At 38.7% G+C, this 20,656-nt stretch overlaps 2 protein-coding genes across 10 annotated transcripts in view; both read left to right on the top strand.

The window, feature by feature from the left end:
* Positions 1 to 20,656, top strand: part of PDSS2 (decaprenyl diphosphate synthase subunit 2) — a 302,828-nt gene that overhangs the window by 251,461 nt on the left and 30,711 nt on the right. For 3 of the 9 annotated variants that reach the window (XM_049897816.1, XM_049898249.1, XM_049897726.1), the window contains 2 exons: positions 6,541 to 6,573; positions 9,482 to 14,710. In XM_049897816.1, coding sequence (XP_049753773.1) covers positions 6,541 to 6,573; positions 9,482 to 9,826 — 378 coding nt within the window. In that variant the 3' untranslated portion in view covers positions 9,827 to 14,710. Of the gene's footprint in view, positions 1 to 6,540; positions 6,574 to 9,481; positions 14,711 to 15,350; positions 15,431 to 20,656 lie in introns of those variants that run through there. The other 6 variants (XM_049898045.1, XM_049897979.1, XM_049898407.1 and 3 more) reach the window with 4 other exon arrangements.
* The window catches only part of BEND3 (BEN domain containing 3), an 88,379-nt gene continuing 83,135 nt past the window's right edge, over positions 15,413 to 20,656 (top strand). The window contains exon 1 of the mRNA XM_049895980.1: positions 15,413 to 15,457. The gene's annotated coding sequence lies outside the window, so the exon portion shown is untranslated. The remainder of the gene's footprint in view (positions 15,458 to 20,656) is intronic.

The following is a 20,656-nucleotide window of genomic DNA, read 5'->3' as shown; positions in this document are numbered from 1 at the left end:
GATGTCCTTCTCCAGCAACTGGTCACTCCTGATAACATGCCTAGAGTACATGAGACAAAGTCTCGCCATCCTCACTTCCAAGGAGCACTCTGGCTTTATTTCTTCCAAGACAGACTTGTTTGGTCCTTAGGCAGTCCATGGTATATTCAATATTATTCACCAGCACCATAATTCAAAGGCATCAATTCTTCTTCAACCTTCCTTATTCGCTGTCCAGCTTTCACATACATAAGAGGTGATTGAAAATACCATGGCTTGGGTCAAGTACACCTTAGTCCTCAAAGTGATATCTTTGCTTTTCAACACTTTAAAAGGTCTTTTGCAGCAGATTTGCCCAATGCAATACATCATTTGATTTCTTGACTGCTGCTTCCATGGGCATTAATAGTAGACCCAAGTAAAATGAATTTCTTGACAACTTCAATATTTTCTGTTTATCGTGATGTTACTTATTGGTTGAGTTGTGAGGATTTTTGTTTTATGTTAAGGTGTAATCCATACTGAAGGCTGTAGTTCTTGATCTTCATAGTAAGTGTTTCAAGTCCTCTTCATTTTTAGCAAGCAGCATTGTGTCACCTGCATATTGCAGGTTGTTAATGAGTCTACCTCCGATCCTGTTGCCATGTTCTTCTTCATATAGTCCAGCTTCTCAGATTATTTGCTCAGCATACAGACTGAATAAGTATGTTGAAAGGATACAACCCCCACATACACCTTTCCTGATTTTAAACCACACAGTATGCCCTTGTTCTGTTCACGTGACTACCTCTTGGTCTATGTACAGGTTCTGCATGAGGACAATTAGGTGTTTTGAAATTTCCATTCTTCTCAATGTTATTCATAATTTGTTATGATACACACAGTCGAATGCCTTTGCATAGTCAATAAAACACAGATAAATGTAAGCAAAGAAGTTATAAAGCTGTTCACAGATAAGAACATCTAAAGCATCATTCTGTTTTCTATTACAAATTTAGAAAATCATTTTGCTATAATATATATTACACCAAATTTGCCATTTTAACTGTTTTTTAAAATGAATAATTCAGTGGCATTAATTACATTCACCTATGTGAATAAGCGAAAACCCTGGCGGCGTAGTGGTTAAGTGCTACAGCTGCTAACCAAAGGGTTGGCAGTTCGAATCCACCAGGTGCTCCTTGGAAACTCTATGGGGCAGTTCTACTCTGTCCTGTAGGGTCACTATGAGTCAGAATCGACTCGACGGCACTGGGTTTGGTTTTTTTTAGTTTATGTGAAAAAGCAATGGAATCACAAGCTAATGTAATTAATGCCATTGAATTGTACACTTAAAAATAGTTAAAATGGCATATTTGATATAATATACGTTATACTACAATAAAATATTTTTTTTTAATTTCCAATGGCAAATGCAGTGATGCCTTAGATGTTCTTATCTGTGAACAACTTTATATTAGCTTTTCTTACCTGAAGAAACTGCTGCTGATTTTTTTTTAATGAGTCAAACTGGGAAATGGCTCAGTACATCTAAAAGGAAAAATCCACTCTCCTTCATAAATTACAGTTTCTCCACAATTTACCTCACAATCTCAAGATACAGAAGCTCCTTGACTTCCTAACTTTCAACATTTTTAACATGTCCTTTGTGTTGGACATAAAAAGATGAGAATGTTGAAAGAGCTAGAATGAAGAGGAGCTGGTTAGAACAGAATCTAAATTGAAAGTGGTGAGGCAATGGCTTCTGTTTCTAGAATAAGTTGTTGGACAGCCGGAGCAATTCTGTAGGACCCCCAGTTTATGTGACATTTGAAAAGTGGTGTGCCTGAGCAATAATAGTAAACAAGAGATGAGAAAAAGGATGGACAAATGGAAAAAGTGGAAGCTTGTGACAACAGCATCAGCCTCGGTGTCAGATACTTGTTAACCTAAAATGAACTCGAGAGTTTAAGTTTGAGAACTTAAAGGCTAAGCCTGTTGTGAAATTGTTGCTGTTGAAATTTTGGCCACAAGCCATGAATTATTCATAGGATCAAGGCCAGTTAATAGTTGCACAATATCAAAGTGAGTAACTAGGTCATGAATACACTATACAGATGTATGTGCTCAGGGGTTCCCTACCATTCCTGCAGAAGTTATGGGCAGGAGAGGAAGGGACTAGGTTGTCAGTGTAGACAAAACTCTATCTTGGAAGAAGATGACCATAAACAAACAACCAAATATAAAATACTTGAGCAGAAAGAAGAATAAGCCTGATTTTAAAATTTCTGGAAGAACCGATTCATATCCTTAGTGGTACAAAGTTCAAACTCCTCTTAGTTTGTTGAAAATTCTAGGCCCTTAAAAAACTTTGAAGAGCAGCCTGAAGACCCCAAATTCTTGTTTCATAGCACATTGCTTGCAGAGGCCTTTTGTTTTTTTAAAAAAGTTTTAAGTCACAGATTTTAACTTAAAGTGGCTTGTGATATGCCCAGAGCTATGCATGAGCAGTATCCTGTTATAAGTTACTTACTATGAAAATAAGAACATCAAAACACAGACGTCTTTCAATAAATTTTTAAAGGATTGCAAAGAAGCAAGAAGTGTCAGGACCAATTTTATCAACATCTCCTTTCTCTCATGAAAGTAGTCTGCCCACATTAATTACCTGAATAGTGTTATTTTAGACTCAGGAGCAAAGCGGGCTCAGGACCTAACCTATTCATAAGTTGAAGGGCTCTTGTTCTGTACATAGGTGACAGGAGAAGCTTTATTCGGAAGTTGACCTGACAGCAAAGGTTAACATATTTGTTGTCTCTAGTATGTCAAAATTTGATATATATGTTCGTAACTAAAAATACTTTTTTAAATAAAATTTTACTCCATGTGTTACTATTCATACAAGAAGAAGTGTATCATTAGAGCGGAGCGATCTGATAGTTACTGCCTTAACCAAATTATCAAATTTATAGCATTACTAATAGTGTTATACAGATGATACAACCTTGCTTGCTGAAAGTGAAGAGGTGTTGAAGCACTTACTGATGAAGATCAAGTACAAGCCTTCAGTATGGATTACACCTCAACATAAAGAAGACAAAAATCCTCACTACTGGACCAGCAAGCAACATTATAATAAACAGAAAAGATTGAAGTTGTCAAAAATTTCATTCTGCTTAGATTCATGATCAACACCCATGGAAGCAGCAGTTAAGAAATCAAAAGACATATTTCACTGGGCAAATCTGCTGCAAAATATCTCTTTAAAGTGTTGAAAAGCAAAGATGTCACTTGAGGACTAAGGTGTACCTGACCCAAGCCATGGTGTTTTCAGTCACCTCCTATGCATGTGAAAGCTGGGCAATGAATAAGGAAGATCGAACAAGAATTGATGACTTTGAATTATGGTGTCGGCAAAGAAGATTGAATATACCATGGACTGCTAAAAGAATGAACAAATCCGTCTTGGAGGATGGCGAGACTTCATCTCCAAGGATTAGGTTGTGTTATCAGGAGGAATCAGTCCCTGGAGAAAGACAGAAAGACCCTCAGTGAGATGGACTGACACAGTGGCTGAAACAGTGAGCTCAAGCACGACAGCAATCATGAGGATGGTGCAGGACCCAGCAGCATATCGTTCTGTTGTACACAGGCTTGCTATGAGTCGGAATCAACAGCACCTAACAACAACAGTAATAGTGAGATTGCCTGACGTTTTGTACCTCCTGAAACGATGCAATATGAAGTACATAATATTCCATATGAAGTATTCATGCCACAAATGTTTAACTTAAACCTAAGCTAGTATCTTCAGACCTGACTTTAAATTTACAAGGAAAACAGAGACAAGTTAAATGACACGAGGAAATAATCAGACAATTCAAAAAAGTGAGACATTTTATAAGAACTGTTCTGAACTTCTCAAAATCATTGGTTTTCATGAAAAAAAAAAACTTAATGGTTTTTATTCTCATTTCATGAAAATTAAGGAGGGGCTATTCTAGATTTTAAAGGACCAAAATGAGACCTAAAAACCAAGTTCATGGGTCAATAATTTAAATATAAAAACTAAAACCATAAAACTCTTTGAATAAAAATAGGAGTAAAGCTTCAGGAACTAGTTTTTTACAATGAATTCTTAGAGACACCAAAAGCATCATCAACAAAAGACAAGACAGATAAAGTGAACTTTATCAAAATTAAAAACTTCTGAACATAAAGGGCATTATCAAGAAAATAAAAAGATAACCTACAGCATGGAAGAAAATATTTGGGAACCATATATCAGATAAGGGTTTAATACCCATAATTCATAAATAATTCCTACAACTCAACAACAGAATGACAACCCAATTTAAAAAATGGACATTCTTCGTTCAATCACGTATATGAGACCAAAAGGGCAATACCTGCCCAACAGCAAAGATGAGGAGGCAGGAAGGGACAGGAAAACTGGATAAATGGACACGGAGAACCTGGAGTGGAAACGGGGAGGGTGCTGACACATTGCTAGGATTGCAACCAGTGTCAAAAAATAATTTGTGTATAAATTTTTGAATGAGAAACTAATTTGCACCATCAACTTTCACCTAGGCACAATAAAATAAAAAATAAGTGGGCAAAAGACTTGCATAGACATTTCTCCCAAGAAGATATACAGATAGCCTACAAGCACATGAAAATATGCTCATTGTCATTAGGGAAATGCAAATCAGATGCACAATGAGACACTACTTCACCCACCAGGATGGCTGTTATCAGAAAAATGGAAACTAACAAGTATTGGTGAGGATGTGGAGAAATTGCTGGTGGGATTGTAAAATGGAGCAGCTGCTGTGGAAAACAGGCAGTTCCTCAAAAAGTTAAACATAGAATTACCGTATGGTCCAGCAATTCCATTCTTGGATATATACCCAAAAGAATTGAAAGCAGGGACTCAAACAGATACTTGCACACCAATATTCATTGAAGCATTATTCACATTAGCCAAAAGGTAGATAAAACACAAGTGTCCATTCCCACATGAATAACAAAATGTGGTATATATGTACAATGGAATATTATTCAACCATAAAGAGAAATGAAGTCCTGATCCACGTTACAGCATGGATGAACCTTGAAAACATACTGAGTAAAATTTGTCAGGCACAGGGACAAATATTGTATGATCCCATTTATATGATCTAGAATAGGCAAATGCATAGAGACCCAAGCTTACTAGTGCTTACCAAGGCCTTAGGGAAAGAGAGGGAGTAATTGCTGAAGGGGTCTTGAGTTTCTGTTCGAGGTTATGTAGAACTCTTGGAAATGGATAGTGGTGATAGTTGTACAGCATGGTGAATGTAATTAATGCCACTAATTGTACACTTAAAAATGGTTAAAATGGAATTTTTTTGTTATATATATTTTACCACAATAAAGTTGTTTTTTTGTATTTTAAAGTATAGTGTGTGATTCTGGTTTGTGCAAAAAGCTATAAAAGATATTCTTTGGACAGTTGGGGAAATTTGAATATGGGCTGTGTGTTAGGTGATATGACGTTGTTCTTTTTTTAAATTTGATAATGGTCATGTGGTTATATATGAGATGTCATATGCTTACACAATGTACGCTGATGCACGTAGGGGTGAAGAGTCATGAGGACTGCTACTGTCAAGTTGTTATGGATTGAATTGTGTCCCCCAAAAAAGTGTGTCAACTTGGCCAGGCCGTGATTCCTAGTATTGTGTGGTCATCCACCATTTTGTGATATGATGGAATTATCCTATGTGTTCTAAATCCTAACTTCTATGATGTTAATGAGGCAAGATTAGAGGCGGTTATGTTAATGAGGCAGGACTCAACCTAAGGATTATGTTGTATCTTGAGTCAGTCTCTTCTGAGATATAAAAGAAAAGAGCAAGCAGAGAGGAGAGGGACGTCATACCACCAAGAAAAAAGAGCCAAGAGCAGAGCATGTCTCTTGGACCCAGGGTCCCGTCACTGAGAAGCTCCTAGACCAGAGAAAGATTGATGACAAGGACCTTCCCCCAAAGCTAACAGAGAGAGAAAGCCTTCCCCTGGAGCTGGCACCCTGAATTCAGACTTCTAGCCTCCTAGACTGTGAGAGAATAAATTTCTATTTGTTAAAGCCATCCACTTGCGGAATTTCTGTTATAGCAGCACTAGACAAGTCTAGGTAGAGCATATATGCATATTCATTGTACTGCTCTTTCAACTTTTCTATATGTGTGAAAATTTTCCTAATGAAAGGTTGAGGGAAAATGAAATTAGCAGTTCCACAAAATATACTTTGGAAACCATCACATTAGTAGTTTAATGTGTATAGAGGAAAATGCAGATACCATTAAAAATACAGTTTTATCTAAAGGATCTATTTCATTTATTCTAAATTACTACTTTAACAAATGCAACTAACTAAATATGTGTATATTCATATATATGTATACTTTGTATGTATGTGTATACATTGATACACATACAGTGAGCTTTATCTAGTTTTATTTTTTGAGAAGTAAAAGTTATAGAAACACTCATTTTTAAGAAACTAATGAATTAATATTCTCTCTTTTCTAATTTTAGGCTCAAGAAAAAGGAAGATTAGACTATGCTAAGGTACGTAGATCTTATACATTCTACACACGTTTATTCATTTCAGTGTGGTGTTTGGTTTTTGTTATATTTCAAAGGTCATAAAAGAGAGTCATCACGTTCAAAGCTGAAGGACATTTCCTGTTAAATAACAAACATTAGCAGGTAAAAACATTCATTTAAGTGTATTTACTGAGTGCTTACTTTATTCCAGAAATTATATTAGGTGTTGGGAATACAAGCATGAATAAGACCGACTCCTTTCAGGACATTTACAGTCTCGTGGAGAAGACAGATAACTAAATAATAAACAACTAAATACATACATAATAGAGTGTCAGGTGGTGGTAAATTATAGGAAGAAAAAGAAACAGGGTAAGATCACTAATCATTGTTGGAAACATGCATATGTCCTGTGGGTAGAAGACAGCTTTTAGCTCATTCAGATAATACGAAGTGATGGCTTGAAGGAGCAAGAATTTATTCTCTCAGTTCTGAGGACCGTAAGTCTGAAATCTAGATGTCATCAAGGTAGATTCCTTCTGGAGGCTTTGAGGAAGAATCTGTTCCATACCTCTTTCCTAGCTTCTGCTGGTTGGCATTCCTTGGCTTGTAGACTAATCACTCCAGTCTCTGCCTCCAACTTTACATGGCATTCTTCCCTGTCTTCTTTGTCTCTGTTTTCTTATAAAGACAGCGCTGAACTGATTATGGCTCACCCTAATCCTGTATGACCTTAACTTAATTGATTACATCTGCAAGGATCCTTTTTCCAAATATGGTCATATTCCGAGGTCCTGAGTGGATGTGAATATTCGGGGGACGCTACCCAACCCAGTGCACCTGGGAAACACCACACAGTGCAGATTCGCCTGTGGAGCTTTTGAAAAATGCACACACTTAGGTTACCACTGTATCACACCCTCCCTCACCAAGATCAAAGTCCCCTGGTGGGGCAGCAGGCCAGGGGCAGGTTGGAGTAGCTTGGAAAACTCTCCACAGTAATTCCAACACACAGCCCTGGTTAAAAACCACTGCAGGAATTCAGATTTCAGCGCACCAGTTCAGGCCTATGAACATGTTTAGGTCACATTCTCTTTTCCCCTTAGGGACAAATGGAACATTTTCACAGAGGTATGGCATGCATACAGCTGCTTGGCTCAAGGAACAAGCTAACCATCTGGTTTATGCAGCAGTCAGGAACATCTAGGGTATGAGCACACCTGTCCTCTAAAAAACAGGAAGGAAGGAAGGAAAAATGACCCATAAGGGCTCTGCTTGTATTGGGACAACCCAAATCCACAATGATCTCTCTAGGGCTCACTCTGGCAGCCCAGAGAAGCACACCCATGACTCCATGCCTTTACTCTAGCTCTTTTTTTTTTTTTTTGTCCCAAATACAGTCCCTCCTTTTTTACCTGCCTCATGAACTTTTGCCTCCTTTAAGGAATACTAGGTCATAGGAGCAACTCTAAGCTGAGGACTTCTCTGTCACTGTATCTCACATGTCTCCTTGAACGTCATCATATATCCCAGTGCTGGTTGTGGACACATCCTCTGGGATTTCTCACAGGCACACGGCTCAGTGCATCCTAAACTAAACTCGGCACCGTCCCGGATATCTCTGGTCCCTTACTCTCTCTTCTGTTGTTGACTTTGTTATCTAACCAGTTAACCATGCAAGAAACTTGGAAGTCACTCTTGACTCTGCCTACCCACTCTCCCTTATATGCCATGACCAAGTCATGCCGGTTTTATATCCTACATTTTCTTTAATCCAACGCCTCCCCTTGACCTCTCTTCCATTGCTCATCTCGAGAGGCTCTTCTTCTGAACTTACGAAAAGCCTACTGACTGGTTTCTCTGCCTTTCTTTTGTTCCCACAGATCAGCTAGAGTATCCGCCTAAACCACAAATGTGATAGTTTCACTCTCCAGCTTAGAACCCTTCATTGGCTTCATGTTTTCTATAGGGGGTGATCTTGCCCCCTAGAGGGACTCACCAGATTGATCTCATGCTTCAGCAGCAACCAGATCACATACAACATGCTGTCTGTTCTCCGTGCCTTCACTCATGCTGTCCCCTCTGCCTGGAATGCCCTTCCTCTTTCCTCAGGCTAGCTCCCACTCACTCTGTAAGGCTTGATTTAATGTCATCTCCTGGTTCCCCAGGCTGGATTAGGTGCCCTCCTTGGTTCTTCTCTAATACACTGTGCATCATGCAGTCATTGTACTTACTCACTCAGATTATAATGATTTACTTCTGAGTCAGATCATAGACTGTGAGCTCTTTGATGGCAGGGACCATGTCTTTTTTGTCTTTTTATGCCTGGTGCCTAACACAGTGGTTGGCACCTGGTAAATGGAGAGTGAGTGAGTGAGTAAGCACAGGAGCAAGCAAGTGAGTAAGCAGAGGCCATGGGAAAAGAATAGAAGAAACATGACTCTACAGGAGAAAAGTCTGATATAGAATTTTTTACCTCGATGTAGAAAGGAAAGCTTTTGACATAGGTTGCAGGTATCAACAGGGTTAAGAAGATTAGTGGAGCCCTGGCGGCACAGTGGTCATAACACTTGGCTGCTAACTAAATGGTAGGTGGTTTGAACCCACCAGTCGCTCCATGGATGAAAGATGTGGCAGTTTGCTTCTGTAAAGATTTACAGCCTTGGAAACCCTATGGGGCAGTTCTACTCTGTCCTGTAGGGTCACTATGAGTTGGAATCAACTCGACGGCAATGAGTTTTTAAGAAGATTAGGAAAGCTGTAAAAATTAATTTAGAGGTAAAGGCTGAGATTTTACTTTGAGAGTGAAGGAAAGCTAACATCTGAATAAAAACAGAAGGGAAGAGACATCAAAATTTGACAATAGAGTGACTGTTGATCGTTGATGCTTATTTATGACTCAGAGAACTCCTTAGATTTCTTATTTCAGAAGTATGTGACAAAGAGGAGAGATTTGAAGAAGATAAAAACATGTGGTGAACAGATAGACTACCCCTGCACCAAGAATTCCTTTGCACCAGCTCTGCCGCCAACTCACTGTGAAATCTGGTATCAGTCATTTAATCTCTTTGACCTTCCCTCAGTTTCCTCAGTACAAAATGAGCGGTTTGGAATAGTGCTGTTCTACTTTCTTAAGCCCATTAAAGTCTGGGAGAAGACATGCTATCTTGTGTTCCTGCTGAGGTCCAGATTCATTCCTTTATCACACCAACAAGTATTTATTTGGTATTTAATATGTACTGGCACTGTGCTAGTATTAAGACTACCACCATGAGCAAGACTGACCCAGGCCTTGCCCTATTTAGTCACTCCCCTTTATTCTTTTTTTCTTTATAAGATTTATCACAATCTGCAATTATCATGTTTCTTTAATTGCTTATTTCTGTCTTCTTCCATTAGAAGGCAAACCCTGGTGATGTAGTGGTTAAGTGCTACGGTTGCTAACCAAAAGGGCAGCAGTTTGAATCCACCAGGCACTCCGTGGAAATTCTGTGGGGCAGTTCTACTCTGTCCTATAGGGTCGCTGTGAGTCGGAACCAACTTGACGGCAATGGGTTTGGTTTTTTGGTGTTTGGTCCATCAGAAGAGCCCTGAAGAGGGGAGACTTGATGGTTTTCTTCATGGTCGCATCTTCAGCACCCAGCACCGGGTTACACGTAGGAGTGCTTGATAAATGTGCATGGGTGAGTGTTGCCCAAGTGTTAAATTAGGAGAAGTATAGGAGGCTCTGAGAAGTCTGGAATCGAGAATTGTAGATTAAGAGTAGTCAACTGTAGAGTATATTGGCTCTACAATCCAGTCCATCCCTGTGCTCAGTAGCCCTAAGGTTGCCTTCTCAAGTGTCCTGTGATATTTCTGATGCTTACCCCCTTGAATATATGCTGCCATACTGAGATTTAAGGGCAAAACTTGATCTAAGTAATTAACCCAGACCTTGTTATCCCTACACAGACTTCTTGTTGTTATTGTTGTCAGTTGGCATTGAGTCGATTCTGACTCCCAGGCAACATGGGAATGAAAAATGATATCCTTCCCTACCAAGTAATGTAGATGTCTGCAGGGTGCAGCTTCCTGTATGTCTCACGTGTTTTATACAGTGTATTGCGAGCTCTTACTCAAGGAACCTTGGTGGTGCAATGGCTAAGCCGGTGGTTCAAATCCACTGGCTACTCTATGGGAGAAAAGACCTGGCAATCTGTTCCCATAAAGACTTCAGCCTAGGAAACCCTATGGAGCAGTTCTATTCTGTCCTGTTGGGGCGCTATGAGTCGGAATTGACTCAACAGCACACAACAGCAATAGTAGTCCATATGATAACCTAAGGTCAGTCTGATTTCTGCTTTGAGCTTATGCTAACTGAGGCAAACAGCATGCATAGTAGCTTAGGGCTTTGCTGGTGGGGTTATCTGTAAAACTGCATTTGAAAAGCTGGGAGGCCATTATGAAATTTACCTGTTGCTGAAAATTTCAAGTGATAAGTATTGACTCAAAAACCAAATTTTTTCTGAAAAAAAAAAAGATTTCAAGAACCATAGAAAATTATTTTGGCCGTGTGTTTTATAGCTTTATATACCACCTCTCAAATTCTCTTAGTCTCAGAATGCTAAGGAAGTGAAGGAGAGGGTGTACAAGGTGATCATTTCAAAATCAAGTCTCAGCTGGGTCTCCGAAATGCCTGTCACGTGCAGCAAAACACTGGTCTGTACTCAAACTCTCAGATAAGAAATTGAATTAGTTTTTAATTGAGTTCCTGTTGCGCCTGAGCCTGGATATGAATGCTTTACTCTCCTGTAGTGCCTTTCATCCAAAGATATCAAAGCACTTGACAACTGTTAATTCATTAAGTCTCTCCTTGCCTCTGTACAGTAGTTAATGCAAGTACAGGACTCACGCTACCCGCTGCTGGAACTCATCCACCTGGGGGGTGGACAAGGATGAAAGCCATTCAACTATGGAAGGCAGCTCTACCCAGTAGCTTCTAATATTTGGAAAAACAAGGAACGTCTTACTTACCTAGTTAAAACTGCTGGAGAAGTTTCATTAGATGGAATGTAATTACCAGAAGTGAATTATGACCAAAAAGCTGGTGCTAACAGTTTTGCTTGTATGCACAATGCTTCGGGATCTTAATTACAGTGATTGGTCTGCAGCCCTGGATGTGTATCTCTCCAGACTATTCCATGTTCCTTAGACTTCTGGCCCCAAGGTTAAGCACAAATGTTTCAGTTCAGTCCTAGAGGGAAGAGTGCCACCTGTTGAATTGTAGAGAATTCATGGGTATGTGTTGGGACTGGTGGAGAAGCCTCTCGGACCACATTCACGCTTGCTTTGCTATGGTAACTAATATAGATGTCTAAAAGAAAACGAATATGTTGACTATTCTTGCTTAGAAAAAGCATCTACAAACGTCTGTGTATTTTCCCCAGCTGGAACGGAGCGTATGCCTGCAGTTTAGCCTACTGCTACTTGAAATAAGCATGCTGCTAAAAGACTGAGGCAGATGGTATTTTTACCACTTCAGGCAAAACATGGCACCTATGGTTCGACTTTCTACAAGTTTAATTTTTTAACAGTTTCCAAATGGCTTGTTTAAATATCTGTATCACAGAGATGCATACCTTTTTCCAATTTCTTTATAATAATTGCTTCAGATGTGTGGCTATGAATAACTATCACTTGGTCAGAACCAGACTCTGTGTTCAGCACGGTGTAGTCTGCGTCCTGCTTGTTCTTTCAGAAGTGCCTAGGACTGTGCCTTAAATGTGCTTTGACACTCGAGCTAATTTTGACACAAAGACTATAAGTGGTTTACAGTAGCTCCATTTATGTTTATCTCTAATCTTTTAACTAAGCATTTTATTTAATTTTGCCCATGACTCAGTAGAGACAAGTGAGTTTTTTTTTTGATTGCGCTTTAAGTGAAAGTTTACAGTTCAAGTCAGTTTCTCATACAAAAAGTTACACACACTTTGTTATGTGACCCTAGTTGCTCTCTCTGCAACGTGACAGCACACTCCTTCTCTCTACCCTGTATTTCCCGTGTCAGTTCAACCAGCTGTTGTCCCTCTCTACCTTCTCATCCTACCTTCAGACGAGAAGTGAGGGTTTTTTTGGTTTTTTTTTTTGCTCTTTTTTCAATGTCTTGTTATTGAGATTCACTCAGCAAATACAAATACCAGTTGCCGTTGAGTCCATTCCGATTCATGGCGACCCTATGTATGTCAAAGTAGAACTGTGCTCTGTAGGATTTTTAATGGCTGATGCTTTGGAAGTAGATTGCCAGGCTTTTCTTCCAAGGCATCTTTGGGTGGACTCAGACCTTCAGTTATAGCTAAGTGCCTTAACCGTCTGTACCACCCAAGGACTCCGAGATTCACAGTAAAAAATAAACAAATTTAAAAAACCAAACCCATTGCTGTAGAGTCGATTCTGTCTCATAGCAACACTGTAGGACAGGGTTTCCAAGGAGCAGCAGGTAGATTCCAACTGCAGACCTTTTTTTTGGTTAGCAGCCATAGCTCTTAACCACTGCGCCACCAGGGCTCCGAGGTTCACTCTAAGCACAGGAAATTCTTCAAGATAAAGAAATATATTGAAGATGTTAATTCATTAGGCATCCAGTTCTCAGTTAAATATAAAAGATGTTTTTTTTAAAGACTAGAATTTTGACTTGCATTGTCTCCTGGAATCTGTTCAGGGATCCAAGGTGGCACATTCTTCTGGCTCTATCCTTCCATGCTGCTCAGGCGTTAGTGTCTAGCAGCTGCTGCTCTCCTCTTCCCTCTCTGCCCAGAAATCCTTGCACATTTTATTTTATTAGGAAATTCATTTGCATAGGGTACACGTTAAAATTCCCCACCATCAAACAGCAGTGTCCACAGACATTTGCATTTACACTGTCACATACCATCACTTCCCTTTAAGAAGAAAAAAAAGCCTTTTCTCTCGTGTCCTGGTTCTCCTTTCCAAGGTTTGCCCTTTTAGCCATTTCTTCTTTTATTGTACATAGATGCTTCAGTCTTTTTCTTGCATATTGAGTCTAAAATTCTACTCGTTTGAACTTTGAGTATAGAAATTTCTCTGTAAATATTACTGTTCTCTCTTTACTGACGAAACCAGACTCTTTATTTTTTTGGCAGGCAATTTTTGCCTGCTCGTTCTTTCTCATAACCCTAGTTAACTGTCTCTGAGAATTTTTCACACTGGCACGTTTAGAGACCAGATGTTGCTGTATTTCCTCTTCCCTGTACCGCCATCTTGGGCAGATGCTGCTTCTCCTACCTTGGGACTTTACATTAACTCCTTAGGCAGAATATTTCATACACCATCAGTAAATGCCCTAAGTCTCTCATTTCCGCTAACCTCTTGAAGATGTTTGAGCATTGAGGATTTCTATTTTAGTGGTAATTATGGAGACTACGTAGAAGCATTTGATATTCTCCCCCCTTGTCTTGTTCCATAAAAGGCTGTGGTAAGATTAAAAAAAAAAAAGATTAGATAGTTATGATTTCATGTAAAGGAAAACAAAGAACCTCACAAATATAAATGCTACCACAAATTGGGTACAACTATGTAAATTTTTATATGCTTGTAGATAAAGACTGGAAGACAGCATGTAAACACATAAATATAAAGGCACGAAGGTGATAGCATTAAAGCATATTTCTAAATAAGAAATACATTCTGTTTTTTTAAGATTTCTGTTTTGTAAGCGTAAACTCTGCTTTAAGTTAATGTGTTTTCACATTATGACTTGAGCTATCAGAATTGAAAAATAACTTGTTTGAAATCATATTTGTAGTAACAAAATAAGAATTTGACTCTAGGCTCCTAAAGAGTTGTTTGCTTCTGTGACAGTAGGCAGAAATGCACAGTTGGAAAATGTAATTTTTTTATGATGTGAGTTTTTGTGCTAGGCCACGAGGAGTGCTCAAAGGGCTGGAAGACAGTGGCTAAAGATGGAAACTTAGGATGTGGAGGAGCCATTACAGGCTCTGCTCTGATTCCCAGACCACATCTGAGAGATGGGTGCTGCAGGATCCTGCCATTTGAAAGCTTTAAGTCCCCCACTCCTCATTTCTTTAAATATCAGATAGAACCAGTTATTTTTCTTTTGGCAATCTCGTTTCAGACAAGTGTTTGTCCTTGCAGCAATAATGAATAGATTCTGTTTAGTCTGTTTTTCAAAACAACTAATTCATTAAAGTTGGTTTTTGCAACTTCTGCTTTGATTTCAAACTCCTTCAAAATATAATTATTAACGATGGAGAAAGAATCATTGATCAATTTCTGTCCACAGTAAAGCACGGAAGGTTTTGTACCATGAGAAACTTTTTATCCAACATAAATTCTAACCACACATGTAATGGTTAATATCTTAAGCCAGAGTCCAGGGTTGTCCCTTACTATGAGGCCGCAGGTCTTTTTTGCAAAACAGTTGCCTCTGGACAGTCATTCGTTCTCCATCATCAAGCTTTTTTTTCTTCCTTTCCTTTCTTTTTTTTTTTTTCCTTTTCATTTGTCCCTAGTGACTATCAACTTGCTTTGATGATCTGTTTCTGCAATTTCTTAATGTTATTTTTAAAATTAGATTCTTATTCCCTAAAATGTTAGCAACCCTACACACTTGAGTGGCATCAACAATTTAACGATCATGATCTTATTCCCTTATCTGGATGACATTATAAAATGTGCCACCTTCGCAATTATTAGTCCAAATATTACTGATGCTGTCTTAATTTAATCTTTTACCCCATTGTCGAGTTGATTCTGACTTATGGCAACCCCATGTGTTACAGAGTAGAAAAGCTCCATAGAGGTTTCTTGGCTGTAATCTTTACGGAAGCAGATCGCCAGGACTATTTTCCATCGCACCACTTGGTGGGTTCGAACCATCAGCCTTTAGGTTAGTAGTCGAGCACAAACCGTTTGCACCACCCAGGGACCTATTCAATCCTTTAAGCAGTTGTGAATCTTTATTTTTATCCAAGTCATGTATCCCTAACTTGTTGATCTTTGGCTTATAATTTTATATATAAATGTTAAATTATTTCGTTTATAATAGTAATATTTAGTGGGGAAATTACTCCCATTCTTAAGTCTTCCATTTTGAATTGCTGGCCCCTAAAAAATTAAATATCTGTATAATATATCACGTTTATCAAGAAGCTAAGGCATACTTAAATTGTTGATGAAGACCAATTCTTGATTGTAAGCCTGAAATTACGTCTGGTTCTACCTACAGTACATCCTGAAGGCCTAGCACAGTGCCTGGCACATGCTACCAACCTGTTACCATTGGGTAGATACTGACTCATGGTGACCCCATGTGTATCTGAGTAGAACTGTGCTCCGTAGGGTTTTCAATGACTGATTTTTCGGAAGTAGATCACCAGGCCTTTCTTTGGAGGTGCCTCTGAGTGGACTCAAACCTCCAACTTTTTAGTTAGCAGCCAAGTGTCTTAACCATTTGCACAACCCAGGGACTCCAGCACATATTAGTTATCCACTAAATATTTGTTGAATGATTATTGAATGAATGAATGACCCAAGATATACCACACATTTGTGCCTATACTCTGTTATATAAATTCATAAAGCACATTTGACTTCACCTTTGTTCCTTTTATTTCCCTCCAACTGTATTTTTAATCAAATGATCACATTCTCAATGCCCTGCACGTTCTGGGTTGAAACGAAAATTCAGTTGTAGTAGTCTTTTGAATCTTAGTCTAGAAAGCTGACCAAAAATGCCCTCCAGGCTGGTTCTGTGGGTGAGTGCTCTGCACTGTGGGAGAGCTGGATTCAATTATGGCTCCCAGTTTGTGGTATCAGGAGCCACCTGTGCACAGGGAGCGCCTGTATGCTTTATGTAGAGGGTAGAGCCTTCTGTCCCCGTAGAGGAGCCTGTTTGGTCCGTTACAGTAGTTTTAAATAGATCTGAAGGGGATACTCTCATTCCTTGTCATAAAATACAGTGCAGTAGCTTGGCTTCTCCAAAACTATCTTTTTTTGAGAGAGAAGAGAAGGGAGGCACCTCTGTGTTGATACTGGATACAGTCGTAGTAAGTTAGAAATCTATCATTAACTAGACTTATATTTCCAAGCATGTACACTAATCCTACAGTCTGATTTTGTGCAGAATTAAGGATTTCTGTAATTTCAAGATGTTTGATCAGAAAGCTGTAATTTGTTTCATTGGTACATCTGAAATCATTCCCCCATGTTTCCTAAGCGGTGTCTGTAAACACTACTCAGCTTCCCGACTTACCACATCAGAGTATTGATCCTTGATGATGTTCTTAACCACCGTTCCTAAAATAACAAGGTGGCTATGCCACCTTGATTTTCAAACAAAATTACTGAGGTAACAGAAGAGATCAAAGGACCTGCAACGTAGGTTAGTGATGTGTGAGATGCTTCTAAGGGTTATGGGTGAGAGGATCCTATCTCTTTACTTCCTAGTCCTTGTCTCTCTGGTTCGATCAAAGATCTTACTTATTCACTAGATTGTAATCAAGCCAAATTCATACCTCTGAAGACTGATTAGTACATAGTGCAGTGGTGCCCCTGTGGAAGATCTCCCTCTCCTAAATCTAAGGTAATGATGCCAACCTTTATCTATGATTCATTCCTGACAAAATTTGTCTGAACTTGTTTAGAAAAGGTTGTGTTATGATCTCTTTCTATGAACTGTAATCTCTTTAAGGTCTATGCCATTGTTTGTATTTATTTTTTAGTGGGAAAGACAGTAATAATGCCTAGTAGTTTTCTCAGTATGCAGTATGTTAAAAACAAAATTCTCTCTCTTTGAAGAAGAGATCAAGTAACATAACAGTGTTCACATAGTACCTCACAGAGTCAAGATTCTAGGTCAGCTGTCTCTACATCGTAAACTCTTTACCACCATACTGCTTGTCAAAGTGCTTTAGACATACTACCAAAAAAAAAAAAAAACTTATGTAGGCAGGCTGTGGTCTTACAAGTATTCAGAAAACCTTCCGCATCACTGTATAATCTAACAAGGTTCTGGTCTCACAAATAGTGATTGTCTAATAAATCACTGCCCTAGAATTTATGTTTGCTGAACTAGTGCAGTAATTATTGTGACTTTTTTTTTTTTTTTAAGTTGGTAGACATTCTTTACTCTTCCAAGAAGGTTTTACAGATATAACCAGTTAAACAGCAAGTCATCACCATTCTCTGGAGGGAGGCAAGGATCTAAGTTAACAAGTACATCTTCCTAACACCATAATCTAGAGACCTCCTACGTCTGGAAATGGTGTTAATCCTCTAGATAAGATTATCCTTATATGACACAGAGAATAGCTTCTCCACCCCATCCATCTGAGTCCTGCATTTTCCCCTGTATGAGACAACTTGCCCAGAAGATGTGGCTAAGAAGGATACAGATCAGGTCCTAGAAACCTCTTTTCCCTGCTTGGGCTACTCCTGGGTCCCATTTCCTCTGCTGTGCAAATATTCCTCCTACAGTCTGTGTTATTGACTACACCCTTGTCACATGGACTGACAGCAGTTCTTGACAGAGGGTGAGCTATGGGAAGGGGAGCCAGTGCCTCTTCTCTTGCCAACAGAGCAGTTTTGCATCTAGAATTTTCTCCATTTCTCAATTCAAGACAACAGTTTATCAACTTCTAAAATATAATGGTGCTCTGTCTTAGCAGGATGCTTTTGGTAGAAAGAGTCAGAAGTTTAAACACAAAAAGGAATTTACTAACTTCAGGTACTCAAAAGATACCATCAAGAATATCATTCTCTTCCTCTGTCTGGCCATCTCTCTCTGCTTTCTAGTGGGAAGACTATATTCTCAGGTAGATTCTTTCCATGTGGTGACAAAGATAGGCACTGGAAGTTCTAAAATTCATGGTGTTTAGTACTAGTAATCACAGCTGAAAGAGAATGGTTCTCCTCTAATAACTCTAGTAAAAATTTCCAGAGATGATTTCATTGGCCTGTTTTGGGTTCCAAGCCTATACTTGATCCAGTCACAGAGCCAAAGGGTCAAGGTACTTACTCTGAATGAGTCACCTGGTGAGAATTGGGGCCAACCTAACCAAGAATGGGAAAGGATCCCCCCAAAAATGCTGGGCTCACAGAAAACAATTCCAATTTTAAGTGTAGTCCATAAATTTTCATTTATCCTTCTTATTAGGAATTTGAAGATTTTTAATGTAACAATATGTTACAAAACACTCTAAACTCTAAAAAGATGTTGGCAATTTTAAATTTATAATTTTAGATGTGGTATTAACATTCTTAGCTGGAGATAAACATTTATTTCATTGTCATTATTGTCAGTAGATATAATTTTTCTGTTACTTGAGGTACTTTTTAGTGGCAGAAGACATAAATACATTTTAAGTTCATCTTGTATCAGGATATAAGCTATGATGTTAGGAATCTATAGCCATATGGATAATGGCGGTAGTGGTAGTTTTGAGACAAGTGGACTCCAGATATCAGCATCCAAATGCTAAAGCAGATGAAAATTCGTATATGATGAGGATATAAGAAATTTATAGTAAGACATAGACTTGAACAAAATAATAGAAACCCAAACTTACTCTTATATAGTTTATGTATTCCTCAAACAACCCCCAGGACTGTTTCATACTTACGTGATATGAGTGTCATCCCACAGTGTTCTTTTTTAATTAAATAACCAGCATAGTATTTGTCATGAGATTACAGAGCTTACTATTTATTAATTCACTCTCAAAAAGGCTACAGGCAAGTCTGGTTCATTGCTGTAGCCTACAGCCTGTGATACTTCTTTGCTTGCTGAATTTCTATTACAGAGCTTGTTAAAAAGCTTCATGGTCCTAGTTTCACTTTTTGAATTTCAATGTGTAGAATTAAGCTCTTCTTTGGAATATGATACTAAAATAAAAATTGACTTTGAATCAAAATATATGTAAATCTATGATTATTTATAAATCATCAAATTTTCATTTGGAAGACATGATAACCAAGAAGCAATGATTGCTTTTCCTATGAAATTAATCTTAATGTTAATATAATTCCATATTGCTAGCCTCAAATGCCCAACCTATCAATGTTGATGAAAGGTTTTTTGTTTTTTATTTTTTTGTGCTTTAGATGAAAGTTTACAGCTCAAGTTAATTTCTCATACAAAAATTTATACACATATTGTTATGTGACATTAGCTGCAATCCCTATAATGTGACATTAGTTGTAATCCCTACAGGTTTCCCGTGTCCATTCAATTGGTTCTTGTCTCCTCCTGCTTTCTCATCCTGCCTGCAGACAGGAGCCGCCCATTTGGTCTCGTGTATCTGCTTGAACTAAGGACACTCTTCACGAGTATTTTTTTTATCCAATCTAAACTTTATCTGAAGAGTGGGCTTCGGGAATGGTTTTAGTTCTGGGTTCACAAAGCATCCAGGAGCCATGGATTCAGAGGTTCCTCCAGTCTCAGTCAGACCATTAAGTCTGGTCTTTTTACATGAATTTGAGTTCTGCTCCATACTTTTCTGTCAAGAACTCTCTGTTGTGTCCCCTGTCAGGGCAGTCACTGACAGTAGCTGGGTACCATCTAGTCATTCTGGTCTCAGGCTGATGGAGTCTTTGGTTCATGTGGACCTTTTGTCTCTTGGACTAATGTTTTTCTTGTGTCTTTAGTGCTCTTCATTCTCCTTTGCTGCACATGGGTTGGGACCAATTGTTGCATCTTAGATGGCTGCTCGCAAGCTTTTAAGACCCCAGAAGCCACTCACCAAAGTGGGGTGCAGAACATTTTCTTAATAAACTTTGTTATGCCAGTTGACCTATTTGTTAAGAGCAAGAATCTTGATTGGGCTATCTTCTTTGTGACCTTGGGTGACTTACTCTGTGCCCAAGTTTATTCATCTGTAAAACGAGACTAATAATAGTACCTACAGGACTGCTGTGAGGACTGAAGAGAGAGATGTGGAAAGCACTTAGCAGAGTGCCAGGCACACATAAGTACTGTATACAGGATTGTCTTTGTTGTTGCTGCTGCTATTATTGTTGCAATTTTAATATTGGGAAGCACTACAATTCCTGATGGCAGCCATACATATGTATGTGTATATATAGATTT

This window comes from Elephas maximus, chromosome 1 (genome assembly GCF_024166365.1).
Source record: "Elephas maximus indicus isolate mEleMax1 chromosome 1, mEleMax1 primary haplotype, whole genome shotgun sequence".
NCBI lineage: Eukaryota > Metazoa > Chordata > Mammalia > Proboscidea > Elephantidae > Elephas > Elephas maximus.
Note: the sequence above shows the minus strand (reverse complement) of the source record. Positions and strands in the feature narration are given on the sequence as shown.